General features: G+C 38.9%; 1 protein-coding gene across 2 annotated transcripts in view; it reads left to right on the top strand.

Moving 5' to 3' along the window:
* Positions 1 to 17,523, top strand: part of npr2 (natriuretic peptide receptor 2) — a 53,279-nt gene that overhangs the window by 19,899 nt on the left and 15,857 nt on the right. For both annotated transcript variants that reach the window (XM_053485341.1, XM_053485342.1), the window contains 6 exons: positions 1,241 to 1,358; positions 2,525 to 2,609; positions 7,430 to 7,550; positions 12,554 to 12,628; positions 15,675 to 15,749; positions 17,215 to 17,319. In XM_053485341.1, coding sequence (XP_053341316.1) covers positions 1,241 to 1,358; positions 2,525 to 2,609; positions 7,430 to 7,550; positions 12,554 to 12,628; positions 15,675 to 15,749; positions 17,215 to 17,319 — 579 coding nt within the window. The remainder of the gene's footprint in view (positions 1 to 1,240; positions 1,359 to 2,524; positions 2,610 to 7,429; positions 7,551 to 12,553; positions 12,629 to 15,674; positions 15,750 to 17,214; positions 17,320 to 17,523) is intronic.

Genomic DNA, 17,523 nt, shown 5'->3' with positions numbered 1-17,523 from the left:
GCTTCTATTGAATATTAATTGAATAACCAGGTATATATATGGTTCTGCAATGTTAAATATTTCTGGATATTATGGTAATTAGATTTATGCCTATAATTCTTCTTTAATACGTTCATATTTAATAATCATGGGTTAGCCATCTATTTGGTTAGATCTATTTCTGTAGAGTTCCTGTTGCATATGTTCAACTAGCCATTGGCATACAGTATGATATATTTCTATAGGGTTCTATTGAAAATTATTGGGTTAGCTCATTGGATTTTTATAGGGTTCCAATAAGATATTTATGGATTAGATATTGTAATAGAATCTTTTTGTTTATACACGTTTATAAAGTAGTTTTTTTTTTAATATGGGTTAGTCATTTGGAGTAAGATCTATTTCTGTATAGATTGGATTTGGAGTAAGATCTATTTCTGTATTTCTATTGAATATGACTTAAATAGCCATTGGTATATAATGTATTTCTACAGGGTTCTATTTATGGGTTAGCCATTAAAATATGTATTTTTATAGGTTTCCGATAGGATTTATGGATTAGCCATTGTAACATGATCTATTTCTATAGGGTTTCTATTGGAATTGATGCTTATGGGTTATTCATTTGAATGCAGGTATAGTCTATTTCTGTTAAATAATCTGTTGGACATAAATTTTCTCATTAGAATTTTGCCTTATTTGAATGGAATTTTATTGCTTAGTTATTATGTAAAATAATATCTTTCTTAAGTGAGCTATATTCAGTTATATGTAATGTGAATCTTGTATGACTTTTAAAAAATGTGTTGTTGTTATTATTATTATTATTGGTGGTGGTATTGTTGTTGTTGTTTCATGGATGTTCTATGGGTTTCTAGGGATTTTATTTTGGGTGCTTCATGTAAAGACAATGTGGGCTTTAGTCAAAGTCAAAGTCAACTTTATTGTCAATACGACCATGCAAACAGTATTTACACATCGGATCGAAATTTCGTTCTTCAGACTCCAAATGTGCACAAAAGGATAAAAGGATATGATATCTTATATGGAAGGGCGTAAAAATCAGTCTGTGTACAACAGCTCACAGATTCCGGTATGATTCCTTTGGGAATTGTCAGTTCAGGATGATGTGGTCATGCAATGGGTCATTGTTGTCCTCTTAGTTCCTGAGTTCCTGTTTTTAACCTGTAGATTGGGCCGCTGTCTGTGTGGTGTTCTCCAGAGTATTAAACAACAGACTTACAACCTTTTTTCTATGTAGGTTGTTGGGCACTATAATGGAACCAATAAGGAAATTGTGTGGTCGGCCACAGAAAGGATTCACTGGCCAAAGGGTTGCCCACCACTCGATGAACCTCGCTGTCTAATCTCGTGTGAAGGTAAGAGGAAATGCATGATTAATAACCCTTTCTTTTAGTGATTTACAGCACAAGCATGCTATTAAGCTTATTAATAATGAACATTTAGTGAAAGTTATTCTATATGCTAAACTGAATATTTCCAGGTGTACATCTTTACGTGAAAATTGTTAGAAATTTTTCGATGCGAAAGAGGTCCTGGTTTAGCCGTTCTTGTGCAGTACTTTGACAGAGTTGGCCCCCAGACGTTTGTTGATAAACTTTTTGGAGCAGACATAACTTTATTTAAATCGCCAAAGTTTTAATTTGTTATTTTGACTTATTGTTTAGAGGAATTTTGCTAGTGATTGAAAGTTTTCCCAATCCGCAAATTTTTTGGCAGTTCCGCAGTCAGATGTGAGTGAGTCATCGAAACCGCTGTGGCAGCAAATTTATATCTGACTATGTAAGAAAATTGTAAACGTTGAGGAAAGTTACAGTCATGTAAGAATTTTTTTATTCCGCTACCTTGGTACTAATTTGGGTTGAAACTAAAAAAAAAAAAAAACTATCAGACAAAAAAAATTATAAATAAACTTCTTATTCAACTTTAATTACTTAAATTTTACTAAGTTTGTAAACATGTTTCAGAGTTTGTGGTGTTGTACAGACTAAATATTTGAAGTAGCATTTCAGTGTGTTTGTGCCTTTTATACTTTTATTGCAAATTTACATACTTTGGACTTTTTTTTATTTACTGATCTGTGCCAGTTAGACAAAACCATTTAGAAAACATATTTCTGATATACGTAAATGGTCACATGTGAAAGTTATCATTTTAAGATTTATTTTTTTAAAAAGCAATAAATGACAGCAAAAAAGTTATTTTTTTCATGATGTATTATAATTATGTTTTAAAAGCAGCAAGTGCTTATAATGAGTCAAAAGACATGAAGTAAAAGCATAGAAATTCAAGCCAATTGCATTTAACATCAAAATTAACAGAAAAAAAAAAATCAGAAACATTATAATGATTCAACTGCAGTGATTTCAAATGCTTCAGACTGAATCAAAAATCACAACAACTCATTTCTTTGAACTGTCTCACACAGGTTTTCGAATGTTAACTCTTTTTGTCTGCGATTTATTTTCCTTTTTTAATGTGTCAGAGATTCACAGGGGTGTAAATTTGCCTTTTATTTTTTCAGAACAAATTCCTGTCCTCGGAATTGTTGCTGTAGGCTCCGGTCTCGCCCTCATCATTTTTGGAATGTCAAGCTTTCTCATTTACAGGTATGGTTTTGGCTCTGAATTGTAAGACCTTGCAGGTTTCTTTTTCGTAAAAAAAAAAAAAAAAAAAAGAATAGAGAGCAAAAGGTATAGAGAGAGAGCGAATGGAATTCCAGGAGAGATTTTAGGTGCAGGTCTTGCAGATTTCTGAATTTACAAGATTTACAAGATTTATGCAGAGATGTGGAGAGTCTAAATAGTTCCGCGCTGGAATGTATAAACACTAACAGCGCTCTGGCAGAGAAAATGCTGGATCCGACGCGCATCAGTTTCACATCAGAACTGTCCTGGCTTAGGATTAATATGTGGACGTAATGTTTATTTTCGTCTTCTGCTTCTTTACCGTAATCCATTAGCGGTGTGTTCCTTGTGTTCCTTGAAACAAGTAGCTGGGAATGAATAACTGAAAACTAAAGGAGGAACTTTATTGTTGATGAAACTGTTGAATTAAGTTGAAAGGCGTCTAGGATTACGTCTCCGTAACGTTTGTACGGTAAATATTTATGTTAATGGCTTATAGTCTAAATATTGTCATTTCAGGTTCGGAAGTCATTTCATGATTTTATGCATTTTTGTCGTCGGGATGCACTATTATACACACACAGTCGGTCACAAGCATTGCATATTTGCTTTAATTATATGACCAAATAATGATTAATCATATATAATTTTTTCCCCCCGATTTTCTCCCTAATTTAGTCGTTTCCAATTCCTCCCCATCACTAGGGGGCTCCACATTAAGCTACTACTACCACTCAGCCAAAGACTATCACGTGTTTTCTCCACGTGACGACTTAATTTTTTCAATCTGCTCATTCACACACCGTAGGGGGCGGCGTAACACACTCGGAGGACAGCGTTATCCGCTCCTTCCACTTGCTAGAGCTCACAGAGGTGCCGCTGATTTGCCGTAGAGCCGTGATTAATATGGGAGCACTAAGTACCTCTCATTCCTCCTGTCTGAGAGAGCTCGGCCAATCAGATCTGTCTAGACCTCCGACTGCGAGAGGTTACAGCATCACCGAACTCGCGATCTCCGGATAATAGGACGAGCACTTTATCACTGTGCCACTCGGAGGCCCATATATATAAATACACACACACACACACAGACAAACAGGGCTGTGCAGAAGTCTTAAGTCACTCATTTCTTCAGATCAAATTAAATTGAATTGAATTAACTTGATCACCTGCCTGATCATCTGCACCTGTTCCTCACTGGTTCCTGCCTTACGTTAGATGCTTTATATGCTCGAATATAATTCATTCATAGGTCACTGTGTGGCTTAACAAACTCTGAAACTGCTCAGGGACTGGAAATGAGAGCCAAAATCTTGCCAAAAATGAGAGCCAAAAAAGTCTTTCAGGAAGCCTGGAGAACTATTCGTCAAGATTACATTAAAATACAAGAAGGTCTGGCTCTTTGGAAGCTAAATCTAAAGAGGCTCAAGACTTTTGCACTGTACTTTACATGGAAAGGTTAGTGCTCGATGAGTTCAACAGTATAATCAGATTTGTTAGTGCTGTTGTATAACAGTGAGATTTTATAATATTAGTTATAATAGATTTGCCGTATAAATTATATAAAGATGTCATTGAAGGATGTAACAATTCTACAGTCATTTTTATCACGATCTGATATCGCTTTTTCTTCCTCATTTACTTTGTTCTCAGCTTCACCTTCGGTGTTTGCATTCCTCTTCCTATCCCTTTCAGGTTCGCCATCGCTCTTCTGCACTTTTACTCAAAAAGAAAAACGCTTACAGCTTGAGTTTGTTGTTTCGTCCAGACAAAATCCATTACGCTAAAGACGGATAATGAGGAGTAAGATCACGCTGATAAGTCAATGGTGTGAGGTGAAGTTTCGCGGGAAGGCAACGTGAGCGCTTTAATAGTGCGAAAGGGGGCTATTTAGGAAGGAGGAGTGGGGGGTACTGAAGGCATTCACATATGGGATTCATGAAACAATAGGTCCAGTGTGGAATGCTTCCCTTTTGCACCAAGACCTGCTAATAGCATTAAAATGGGAACCTTTAAATAGAAAAAAAAAAAAGGTCTATCAATGTGGCTCTCTGCATCAGGGGTTACGCAGGTTTACGGAGACTCGTTGCGACCAGGGTTAACCCTAACCCTAACCCTAAATCGGTTTGACAGATTTGAAACCGTTTAACCTTTTAACCTCTTGGGAATTTATTCAGTTCCATAACGACACTCCTTTCCTTTTAGTTTCACTGTAGTTGCTACATAATACGATTATTATACCATACATAAATTATTATACATGCATTATAATTATACCATGCATTAATATTTTTTTCGCTCCTCCTGAGGTTGTGTGCTGAGATAAATAAATACGGCCCCATGTTAGCTAATAAATGAGCTGACAGTTTTACTATGGCCTCACCAAAAAAGAATTCTGTTCTAATAATAATAATAATAATAAAATATTTTACATGTGACGAACCTTAAAATAAATTCTATTTGCAATATCTATACCCCCGCCCCACCCCATTAAACCCCCGCCAAGCTTTTTTCCCTTCTTCCAGCCTAGAAAAACAAATAACGGTGGGTCTTTTGGGGCAGACCAGGGTGGCTACAAAGGGGAGTTTTAAAAAACCCAGTTGAAATGCAAACGCTGCAATATCCCAGCCTCGACATCTGGAAATGTTTTGCACCTTTTAGATTGGAATGTGTGAGCTTTGCTCTTTTCTCTCCATCTTTCTTTCACTTATTCTCTCTCTCTCTCTTTCTCTTTCTCCCCTGAACAACAAACCGGCTCATTTTGAATTCCTACCAAGGCAACGTCCGTGTAATGTCAGGATGAGCGATTTCGGTTCGTTTGAGCTTGTTGGAGAAACAGCAGGACCGGAGAGAGCAGCTCCAGATGTGTCGATCTGTTTGGAAAGAGTCCACGTGTTTGTGCACACGGTGGAGTGGACATCCAAGTTTACTTTTGGTCAAAAATAACGTGAGGGGAGAGGCAAGAGTAGCAGTGACCCTAAAATGGCTCTGACTCTATTCCTCCTCCCCCCACCGCCATCCCACCTAAAGGCTGTTTTTAGTCTAGGAAAATGGCTGGGACTCAAATGAACAGTCATTGTATCTTTTATTGATTTACAAATATTGGTCCCATATATACTGTAATATATATATATATATAATATTTTTTTTAAACTGTCAATGATTTACCAATAATCAATAAGAAGATTTTGGTAAAAATTTTTAATCTATGTTAAGCGTTCAAGTTTCTATGCAAAAGATGAGAGCATCTTTACATGTTTACCTAGTGGCCATTTTACTAGGAATATCTCAATTCTCATTCATGCAGTTCTCCAAATCAGCCAATTAAATCATTTAGAGAGTTTCAGTGCACTTGTTCAGTATATGCTTTTGCCAAATGTCGAATGTAGCATCATCCAGTTATACAGACTATACAGTATACAGTAATATGATACAGGCGTTCAAGTCAACCCAGGACTTTTGATTGTGCAGAATAACAAAAGTCAGGTATGAACGTAAAACCTCCGTTTATTTCTCTATATATTTGATATAATATAGAGATAATAATGATGCACTTATCCCAGCATTTCACTAGTGCCTGGATACCATCAAGGTAGAAAGTTTGCTCAGTCTGCGGGAGTTACTGTATGATCAGACTTCCTGCTTCACGGCTGGAATGTGGAGATGCCCTGGACTGTACGGAGGATTTGGCGATAACTCCTATCTGAGTTCCTGTAATGTGCAAGTTGTGTTGGTGAGTGATTGTGCGTACAGTTCCCACAGACAGATGCATCTCTTCCGACAAGTTATCTATCGATTTTCAAGGATCAGGCGTCCCACTCGCTGAATGTTCACGTGTTGAATAACTGCAGTGAGCTCCGAGCCACCTTGACCAGGATCGCCATTCATGGACCTGCGGCTTTCTTTAAAACGTTGGCACCGTTCAGTTGTTTTTGAGCTAAAAGTCTCATCACCGTACGGGAAATTTCCTCGCCGGTTTGACTTAAACGCCCCTCGATTAATATCATTTTATTGAGAAACAAGCTGTTCTTCTAAACAGTTCTGAAAGATGGCTGTGAAATGGTGTTGTATAAACTGTAGATCATTTGAGTTTAAATGTGTGAGACTTGTGTGACTACTACACTTACAGTGCTTAACAATTAATAATTAGTTTATGGCCATAAAAATGTCAATTGGAAGTACGTATTATGTCGTGTCTGGCATTTCATGTGACCCCATTTGACTAAACTCGGAACAGATGAGACGCATTTATTTTGAGGTTGATGCGGCATACTTTTCTGTCTGTCTGTCCGTCTTTAAACATCCTGTTTTCATTGTCGACTTTTGTTTAAACAAGCCACTCTATCGGTTCGCTCCCGGACCAGAGAGAGAGTAAAGTTAAAGCCAGTTAAAACTGTCCTACTTTTAACCTATTGACCCCAAAGAGCTGCGTTTAAATCAACAGTAAATGTGTGTGAGTGGCATAGAGCTTGAGCTGAGCTGGTTTGTGTATTATCATATATTTTTTAGCTCTGCTACAGTAATTACACGTACATATTGTCCTTATAACCGTTAAAGATCTTTGTGCTGATCCATCATTTGTATTTACTGTTTCCATTCAAGAAACTCTTTTATATTGCCTAAAAGGGCCCGAGTTCTGTGGGAAAACCACAATCCTGGCACCTCTGGTCGTGACTTAAGAGACATACTTGGGCCTGTGAGAAAGTCCCTTGCCTTTAAACTGCACTCAATCGTGAGTCATTTGAATAAAATGATCTGTCAATACAATAAAGGCAGAGGGTCTTTGATTTCGATGTGTTCAGGAAGCTGAAGTTGGAGAAGGAGCTTGCTGGAATGCTGTGGAGGATTCGATGGGAGGATCTGCAGTTCGAAAGCCCCAACAAATACCACAGGCGCGCTGGCAGCCGTCTCACTCTGTCCCAGGTATCTTTCATTCCGCACCGTTATCCTCATATCTGGTGGGCGGTTCAGCTCTGATTCCTTTTCCAGCTGTATCCATGCCGTCCATTTTGACAACTTTCTTAGCCCTTTTTGTAAAACTACTATAACTACGACGGACTTTGCATGCCAAGTTTATCCACACGACCATTTAAAAAAAAAAAAGAAAGGAAGAAAACCTTGGCTGCTCCTTAAAAAGCCCAACTTTTTTTTGGGGGGGGGGATTTACAATCCCCAGTTTAAAATGATAAACATTGCTTATTGGAGTGAAAGAGACATCTAACATCCCTTGGTGACAGACTCTACTATACGCACGGTCATTTCTGAAACTCCTGAGACGCCTGAGTCATGCCTGGCCGTCTCGCTCTCAATAGTTTTGTTGTACGCTAAAATGACTCACTGATTCTGACATTAGTATGATTGCTTAATGATCCAAAATAGCTTTAATGCTTTCTAAACTCTCCGTAGGATTCGGAAACCCTTAATGTCTACTTCGCTGTGCAGTAGCTCACACATACGCACTCACTCACTCACTCACTCACACTCACATATAGAGGGTTTCGTAACAGTTGTTGGGGCGTATATACAGTATACACACACGTACATATGCGTGTCTTTATGGTGCATATGTTTTTAATGAATTTTCCAGGCTGCAATACTGATATTGGCACAGCGTTTCATCCTGTCCTACCTCATCTCAGCGAAAGCGCGAGCCAGTCCGTGTTAGGTTTAAGTGTCATTTTAGTCATCCTGTTTCATTCTGGAAACTTCTTCCCCGTGCCATATTTTATAAATAACTGCTGTGTTTGAATGTGGATCAGTGTAGCATGAAAATAAATAATGTGATTGTATAATGTGTCATTAATGTGAAACACTGGAAGGAGTGATGAAACCAAGTGCAGGAGCGTTAAAGATTGTCAATGAGCTCATTTTATTTTTGCATAAATTTGAGAACTTTTTTTTAATTTTTTGCCCCCTTATTGATTTCTTTTTTTTTTCTTTTTTTTTGCATATTTGTCACACTTGAATGTTTCAGACCATCACCCATCACGCAAATTTAAATATTAGTCAAAGATAACACAAGTAAACACATCATGCAGTTTTTAATTAAATGAAGGTTTTTTTATTAAGGGAAAAACAAAATCCAAAACTAACCACATAGCCATGTGTGAAAAAGTATTTGCCCCCTAAACGTACTGTAATAACTGGTTGGGTCACCCTTAGCAGCAACAACTGCAACCAAATGCGTTTTTAACAACTTGCAATAAATCTGTAACAGCGCTGTGGAGGAATTTTGGCCCACTCATCTTTGCAGAATTGTTGTAATTCGGCCACATTGGAGGGTTTACGAGCATTAAACACTTTTTCACACCACTGTATATATACACGTGTGTGTGTGTGTGTGTGTGTGTGTGTGTGTGTGTGTGTGTGTGTGAATTAATGCTTTAATTTAAAAAAATGGAATCCAGTAATTTGCAAAATCAGACATTTTTTCACGTAACCAAAAAAAGCAGACAATAGAAATCAATTAGTTATTAATATACTGTAAATGTACACTCTACATGTACCACTATATCCATGGCCAAATGTTTTGAAAATGACACAAATATACATTTTTGTGCAACAGTGTTTTCAGATCAGGTTACTATGTTACACTGAAAAATAATGTATTTACTAGCATTTCCTATGTGTCAAAGACTTTTATTAAGAATCACATTAAGTTTATTCAAAAAAGCAATATTTGCAGTGTTGACCCTTCTTTTTCAAGAGCTCTGCAATTCACCCTGGCATGCTGTCAAGTAACTTCTGGGCCACCTCGTCTAATGGCAGCCCGTTCGTAAATAATCAGTGCTTGGAGTTTGTGGGTTTTTGTTTGAGGATTGACCACAAGTTCTCAGAGGGATTAAGGTTTGGGAAGTTTCCCTATTTATGGACCCAAAATCTAAATTTTTTGTTTCCCAAGCCACTTTTGCCTCATGGCAAGGAGGTCCCTCGTGTTGGAAGGTATTGTTTGTCACCAAACTGTTCTTGGATGGTTGGGAGAAGTTGCTCTCAAGGGATGTTTTTGTACCATTCCTTATTCCTGGCTGTGTTCTTAGACAAAATTATGAGTGAGCCCACTCCCTTGTCTAAGAAGCAACCCAACACATGAACGATCTCAGGATGCTGTACCGTTGGCGTGACATAGGACTTATAGTAGCGCTCATCTTTTCTTTTTCTTTTTTTTCTTTTTTTTTTAAATGTAGTCCTGTCCAATTCTTTTTTTTTTTTTCCCCGATTTTCTCCCCCCGTCGCTAGGAGGCTCCCACACACATCAAGGCTACTACAACCACTCAGTCGGGAGGACGAAAGCTATCCCGTGTTTCCTCCGAACCACGTGACATCAGCCGGCCGCATTTTTTCGAACTGCTCGCTCACGCACTGTTAGGGGCGGAGGAAGCGCTAGCCGCTCCTTCCGTGTGCGCGAGCTCACAGACGCCCCTGATTGGCTGTAGCGCCGTGACTAATGTGGGAGCACAAGTACCTCTCATCCCTCCCCCCTGAGAGAGCTCGGCCAATCAGCTCTCTCTGTGCCTCCGGCTGTGAGAGGAAAACAGCATCACCCGGGGTTCGAACCAGCGATCTCCGGATGATAGGGCGAGCGCGTTACCACTGCGCCACTCGGAGGCGCGCTCATCTTTTCTTATTTGGACAAGCTTTTGTCCTGATGTTCCAAACAATCGGGAATGGGATTCATCAAAGAAAATGATTTAACCCCAGTCCTTAGCAGACCAATCCCTGTTTTTCCTGGAGAGAAGTGGCTTCTTTGCTCTGTAATGTATAAAGGTGAACGCTACCGTCAGTCCTGTGTGTTTGAGTCTGTAATATTTTTGTTAGACTATTGAGAATTGCACACTTCAGTGTCTAAAGTGCGGGTAGATCCATACCTAGTTAACGAATTAGAAGATTTTTTTTCCCTGCTATTCCTTTTAAAGTCTTTTAAGCTTCCGTGTTAAGCATTACAATTGAGTGTTTCCCTGACAAAAAGTAAAAACCTTTTAGAAATCCAGGAAGCCTCAATTATCAAACGAACCCTTATAGATTGTAGGAAAGACCTTTGCATTTGTGTTTTGTTAAGAAATCACGGCAAACCGGAAAAAATTAAATACAAAAAAAGAGTGACTTAAGATGTTTTTCACATCGGTTCTACTTTCAAATTGTTTCCTGCGAGTTTCTCAGTTGTTTTGCGTTAAATTATACTGCTTTATTACAATTTACAGTATATCAAGCAATCAACAGTTTCCCATTTTCTATTTATTATTTATTGCATTTTTTACTTTTCCATTTTACCCCTTAAACACGTTAGTTTAAAAACAAGCAGAATCCATCAATGGTGGATCCATCTGGAATAATTTTACCGAAACCCAGACTAAGGTACGTTAAACCTTATCAAGGCCAACATTCAGCGTGTTTTCGAATGTGTGGAGTGCAGGATGTTAATCCATTCTTCCTCCGTAGTTAGAACCTGAAATGGTCCTGGAACAGGAAATAACTTGCTGGAACGTGTTTGGGCCTCTTAGTTCCATTAAAGAGGAATTTTGTATAGTGTAGTGTAATATTTTCCAAGCTTTTCCCCCCCTTTATTTAATCCTTTATTTATAAATCATGAGAAATGTTTATATGTGCATTTCCTGAAATCACTACGATAGACGTTAATTGATTTTGATTTTAAAGTGAGCACACACTAAAAAAACACTTTTGCACCATTTTATAAACAAATATCATCCTGCACATAATTTTTTTTTTTTTATTCACTTTTAATTAACTTTACTTCCTACAACTTTAAAACTTCCTCTTTCGGAAAATCGAGGAAGCAACTTACCACTGCCTACTGTATGTTTCCTTTGATACTGTACAAGTAAAAGAATGTTGGCTTTGAAGTGAAAGCTGGATACATTCACTTCGCATGCAGGGGGAGAGGCAGCTACAGCCTCATATAGAGTCATATCTTTGTGGCCATGTGTAATTCCTCCTACTCTTACTCTAACTTCACACAAAATTATAGCATAAACCGTGGTAGAAAACTAACGCCCCCCCCCCCCCTTGTGCCTGAAAGAGGTACTGCATGCATTATGGCGCCAGTGTTGGGTGTAACGCGTTAGAGTACTTAGATTACTCGTTACATCAAAAAAGTAATTCAACACGTTAGGTACTCAGTTATTTACTTATATTTTCAAGAATGTATTCTGTTATTCAGACAATTTATGTAATCCGTGAGTCGGACAGCCGTCATTCCGTTAGTGTGTGTGTGTGTGTGTGAAAGTCGTCCTACAAGCCCCGCCCCCGATAACCCACCCCCCTTTGTTATTTCTGCTGTTATACCCCTATCTCACCTTTGCGGTTTGACTCGCGGTGAGAAGCGTGTAGGATCTGCCAGGACCGACGTGCGAAAACTCATAGGTGAGGTAGGGGTATTAGTATCTAACAGATTATGGGCCAGACTTCGCTGAGGAATGATGGTAGAATAATTATAAAGGTCTTAACTAAAACAACATGCATAAGGAATCACAAAAGAGTTTTCATTTTCTGCAATGGAAAAGTACTCCAACTAGTTACATTTATCAGAAAGTAACGCGGTAATGTTACTGATTACTTTTTAATGACAGTAATTTTGCAGTGTAATTAGTTGCTTTAAAAAGTAACGTCCCCCAACACTGATGGCGCCCCAAATAAAATCTTGTTCCGACCCACCTGTTGACCTGGTATTCAGTAAGCACTGACGGTGTACTGTACTTATGGATCTTTGTGCCACAATAGACACTATACCCTGACCAACTCTTACAGACTAATCCCACAAATTCTTTCCTGACCTTGCTAGATGTAATGGTGTAAGCCTACTCCATGTCGCTTTATGTGAGGCTGAATCGATTCTTAATTTTTACCTGCTATAGACGTCTACTTTGATTTAAATGGCTGCTAATGTTCTGTCCCTTGTATGCACTTTTCAGAGGGGTTCCAGCTACGGCTCCTTGATCACAGCGCATGGAAAACATCAGCTGTTTGCAAAAACAGGCTATTTTAAGGTGAGGCTGAGTTCTCTTGACATTTTCCTTAGCTCCGCGTTTTTTATACACCTACACAAACATACATTTACACTGAAGAGAGAGAGAAAGATGGGGAAAGAGAGAAAGGGAGATGGAGAGAGAAAATAAAGAGAGGGACAGAAAGAGAGAGGGAGACAGGGAAAGAAAAAATGGAGAGAATTAGGGCGAGAGAGACAGGGAGAAGGAGAATGGGGAGAGAGAGTATGAAGAGAGGGCGAGACAAACAAGGAGAAAGATGGAGAATGAGAAAAGGGAGAGGGAGACAGATGTGTACAGAGATAAGGTAGAGATGAATAAGAAGCGGGAGACACTAAGAGGAAAAAAATGTGAGATGGATAGTGGAAAAGACCGAGATACAGTACAGGAAGAAGGATAAAACTAGGAAAGGAGGAGGAGAGACAACATAGGAGAGAGTGATAATGGAGAGAGAGGGACAGATGGGGAAGAATCAGGGAGAGAGATTGGAAAGAGGAAGTGATACACGGAGAGAGAAAGAGAGAGGCAGATGCAGATGGGAGGAGAGACATGGAGTGAGAGGATGAGACAGATGGGAGAAGGGATAGGGAGACATGGAAAAGGGAGAAGGAGAAAGAGTGAGCACAGTGTGTAGTGAGACAGGAAGAGGGATATGGGAGAGAGAGACTGAATGGAAAGAGACAGGTAGGAGAATAGGGGAGAGAGAGAAAGTGAGAGAGACAGAGCGTAAGAGTGCGATAGAGAGAGGGACATAGAGGTGGAAAGAGTAACAGAAAGAGAAAGGGAAAAGTTTGAGACAGAGAGCAAGATGTTTAGAGAGAAAAGGACGAGACAGGTGAAAGTGAGACAAAGAGAAACATGCCGATGTATAGAAGTTGGGGTAGAGTGTGTGTGTGTGTGTGTGTGTGTGTGTGGAGAGATAGCTGTGGTCTCATCACTGTATTACTCTGTGATCACATTATATCGCGCCAGTGCTGTGCGTTGGCACGACTGTGAACTCCTCTGTGTTTCTCATGCTAAATGAATTGGATTAGTGAAGTCAGCGCACCAGCGGTAACGGCAGAGTTCCCTTGAGGTGCATGTGTGTTTACTCACAAGCAAATCAAGACCATTTTCAGAGGTGGAACAATTGCCCTTCTGTTAACAGTACTGTTTATTCCAGTTACATCAGACACACAATTAACACTAGGTAAGAGTTGCACACCTCCGAGCGTCCCGATGAACGTCCAGCGCGCCGGAGGCTTACGCATCTCACACAGGCATGCGAAGGAAAAGTGCAGCTTAAAAGCTATTTAATAATAATCCGATGATTATATCAGCTTTTGAGTCATTTGAAAGCTCGTCCTACGATAGAGCTGTAACACTTCCAGGAATGTTTCATCTTCCATCTCCAGTCAGACATGCAGGCAAATTCTCTTCCAGACTTTCTTTCCATTTCTGTAGTATCTGTATGAATTATTTTTTTTCATGTGTCTGATATTACAGTGCAAAAAATTACAGTAATTAAGTTATCACTTCCCATGCGTTTAATAATTAACCTATTTTGAATCTGGTGTCTTATGGTATAATCTGCTCTGAAATAAAATGCAGCAATATTACATTTGAGGTCGTACTGTTGTAGTGAATATCAGAACGGCACGAGTGCTGAAGGTATCACAGCTGTGCTGATATTCAGCACAACAGCATAACTCCGAGTGTGATATTGCCTTCATAGTATGTGATTTGTTTGTTTATTTAACTAATAAACATAAACAACACATATAATCCTTACGCGACTGGCGGAACCGACTAACCAACCGCGACTAGCTGAGCTGGCGACTGACTGTTAGCATAATTTACGGGTGAAAGTTGTTTTAAATTACTAAATTTGGTACTATGTACCCGAAGGGGAGGAAAATAAAACATGCAGGTGTTGGGCGGTCCTGAGAAACATAGATTTAGCCTTGTGTTAACTCACATTAACTATGAAAAGAACTCGCATGGTTCTGAGGCAATCCGGAACAACTTAGGACCAATTACTACTGAGACGAGGTGTTGTTTAAGATGACATAATGCTATCAAATGTTTTCTTTCTGAAAGTGCTTCTGTGTTTGGTTTTGAATGTGGGTTTTGGCAGGCAACCGCTCTTCCTTGTTTTCAGTACTGCAGACCGTACAGACCTACTGGCTGCGACCGACAGTTAGTGTAATTAACGATTATTAGACCACATGTGACAAGGAGTGATAAATATAGTTAAACGTCCCAGTGCTGTTATGCTCTATATCAGTCTTGGAATGCTTCTCGTCCAATCAGATTACTCGGTCGGAGCAAACTGTGGTATATTGTTATTTATAGCAGTGATAAAAATAAGTCTTTTGGGTTTGTTTCTTCTTTCATGAATGCAACAAAAATTTGACAAATAATGCATGTCAGGATATTAATATTATTAGTTTTTTTCGAGTTTAAGAGCATCGTCTTTTAATTGCATTCTGTATTTTCTTTTCGAATGTAATATTAATGTGCTGTAATGATCTTTTCTAACTCTAACTCTATCAGGCCTTGAGAGTGGAAATTTTGACTTCATGTTTTTGGCTCTGTTCAAACTATTTTTCTGGTCTTTTTCTGGTGTTTTTTTCTTCTTCTTCTTCTTCTTTTTTTGCAGGATGTGTTTATATTTCCTTTTTCACTTTCTGGAGTTTTTCTGAACTTTTATAAAGATAAATGTTTCCTTTTTTTTTTTATAGTGGATGCAAATGTTAAGGACCGTCCCAGACGCAAAGCTGCTCATAGCTATTTGTAGTTGTGACAATGGGATATTTGATTATGAAACGTGTTTATCAGTGACTGCGATGCTGCAAATTTTTTGGAAGACACTAATTTGTGCAGTAAAAAAAAAAAACTAAACAAAAACTAAGACTAAAAACAGGTTTCGCAGTTGGCATGCCTTCAGTGGACATGACTAATTTATTTTTGACTATTTTCCATGATGCTTTTCTTGAATGAATAATACAGCTTGATTTTGTGTTTCAACCCACATGGAGACTAACACTTTACTTATTCCTTGTCTCAGGGAAACCTGGTGGCAATCAAGCACGTGAACAAGAGGATCGAGTTGACAAGACAAGTGCTGTTTGAACTGAAGCATGTAAGGCAAGAGGTTTGTTTATTCGGTGTGTGAGTGTGCGGGCGTGTGCGTGCACGTGCATTTGCGTGTGTGCGTGCACATGCATTTGCGCGTGCACGCGTGTGAGTGTATGTGTGTGTGTGTGGGAGCGTGTATGGGTAAAGTGTGTGTGTTATCCTGCTGTTTATGACCACTCAGTAACCTCTGTACCCAGTGTGGTAAAAAAACACATTCCGCTTTCAGATCCACGGTATAAGAGGTGTATATGTGTGTGTGTGGTGGGGGAAGTTGTTGGGGAAAGGGGTGGAGAGCAGCCTGAGGCCGTGGAAAAAGGGGGAAGCAATGCTGGACGCTGTGTTTCAAAGTGCTGAAAAATGGCCAGCATTTTCTGTGAAAGCACTGGAAAATGGTCTTATGGTAAAAAAAAAAAAAATTAAATAATATAAAATTCCCAGCAGTCTGATTCAGAGACAGCACCACGACTACGTCAGCACTCGAACTTCCAAAATCAAGAAATTCGCCAGCGTAAAGCATATCCTACACTTTCTACCATCTGCATATTATCTAACTCTTTCATAATACGGACACATCATCACCGCTGCTGTGCAAACACTGACAACAGCTCCGTTTGAGCCTTTTTTTTTTCTTTCTTTTTTTTTCCCAAAGAAGGCCACAGCTAATGGCAAGCACTAAGCACCATGTTCTACACAGCTCCGAAAGTGGGGTCTACTGACCCCCTGTCCGTGGGAGCCTGCAATTTTATTATTTACTTTTGTGACATAACAGCAGTGATTCATCTTGACTATGATGCTGCTGGAGTCTTACAATGCAGAAAGCTTTCTTAAAAGAACTCCAGTAGATTATTATTTAAATAAATGATCGAAATTGTACTTTTGAACTTGTCCGACGAGATTAATGGGTTTAAAAGTGGGCCGGGTGTTCTAATGTGTTCAGTTCCTGAGCAAAAACATAAAGTTCTTAAAAACAAGCACTAATAACTTAATGTGGATGTAGTTCTTTGAATTCTGTGGATAAAATGTCCATGAATGATAATAATAATAATAATAATACATGTTTGCTTAAAGTCCAACAAAAAAAAAAACACATTACTTTATCTTGCTCTCTGCACTGCTTATCTTTGTTTTTAACAAAGCAGGACTGGGACGATTCGATTCTTAAAAAAGCAAATATAGAAGAAGTAATAAAGTTTCAGCAAGGGGAATATTATGTAGCTCCTCACCAGGGAGGTGATTATGTAGGTCAAAGGCTATACTAACTGGCCCTAGCCTGGGGGGACGTTGACGAGACTCTTTCACTCAGTGCACCTTCGGACACACAGAGTTTAGAGGTTACTGAGATCATAGCAGCAAAAAAGAAAACACGATCATTCATGCTCACTGTATTCATGCTTTTTTGCCTTGCTTTTTTGAGATTTATAAACTGGGGTTTAATTAGTGTTATCATTTTTTTATGGTATTGATTGTAGATGAGGGACGTCCAGTTCAACCATCTCACCAGGTTTATTGGTGCCTGTATCGATCCTCCAAATGTCTGCATTGTGACTGAGTATTGTCCCAGGGGAAGCCTCCAGGTAAATACTTGCTTCCTTTACACCATAGTACATGTTTCTTGTCTGTTTGTTAAGCTTTTGATAATTGTATCCCTATTTTCATGTAATTAGCAAAATGCTAGAATAAATAAGACTCGACTGTCTAACTACAAAAGGAAAATATTAAATGTATTGTACCTTTATGCATGAATTGTGAGTTTGGGGTGCTTAAGTCAAACCAGGACA

Source organism: Clarias gariepinus, chromosome 24 (assembly GCF_024256425.1).
Source record: "Clarias gariepinus isolate MV-2021 ecotype Netherlands chromosome 24, CGAR_prim_01v2, whole genome shotgun sequence".
NCBI classification, from domain to species: Eukaryota; Metazoa; Chordata; class Actinopteri; order Siluriformes; family Clariidae; genus Clarias; species Clarias gariepinus.
The sequence above is the reverse complement of the archived record's forward strand: the minus strand, read 5'-3'. Positions and strand labels throughout refer to the sequence as shown.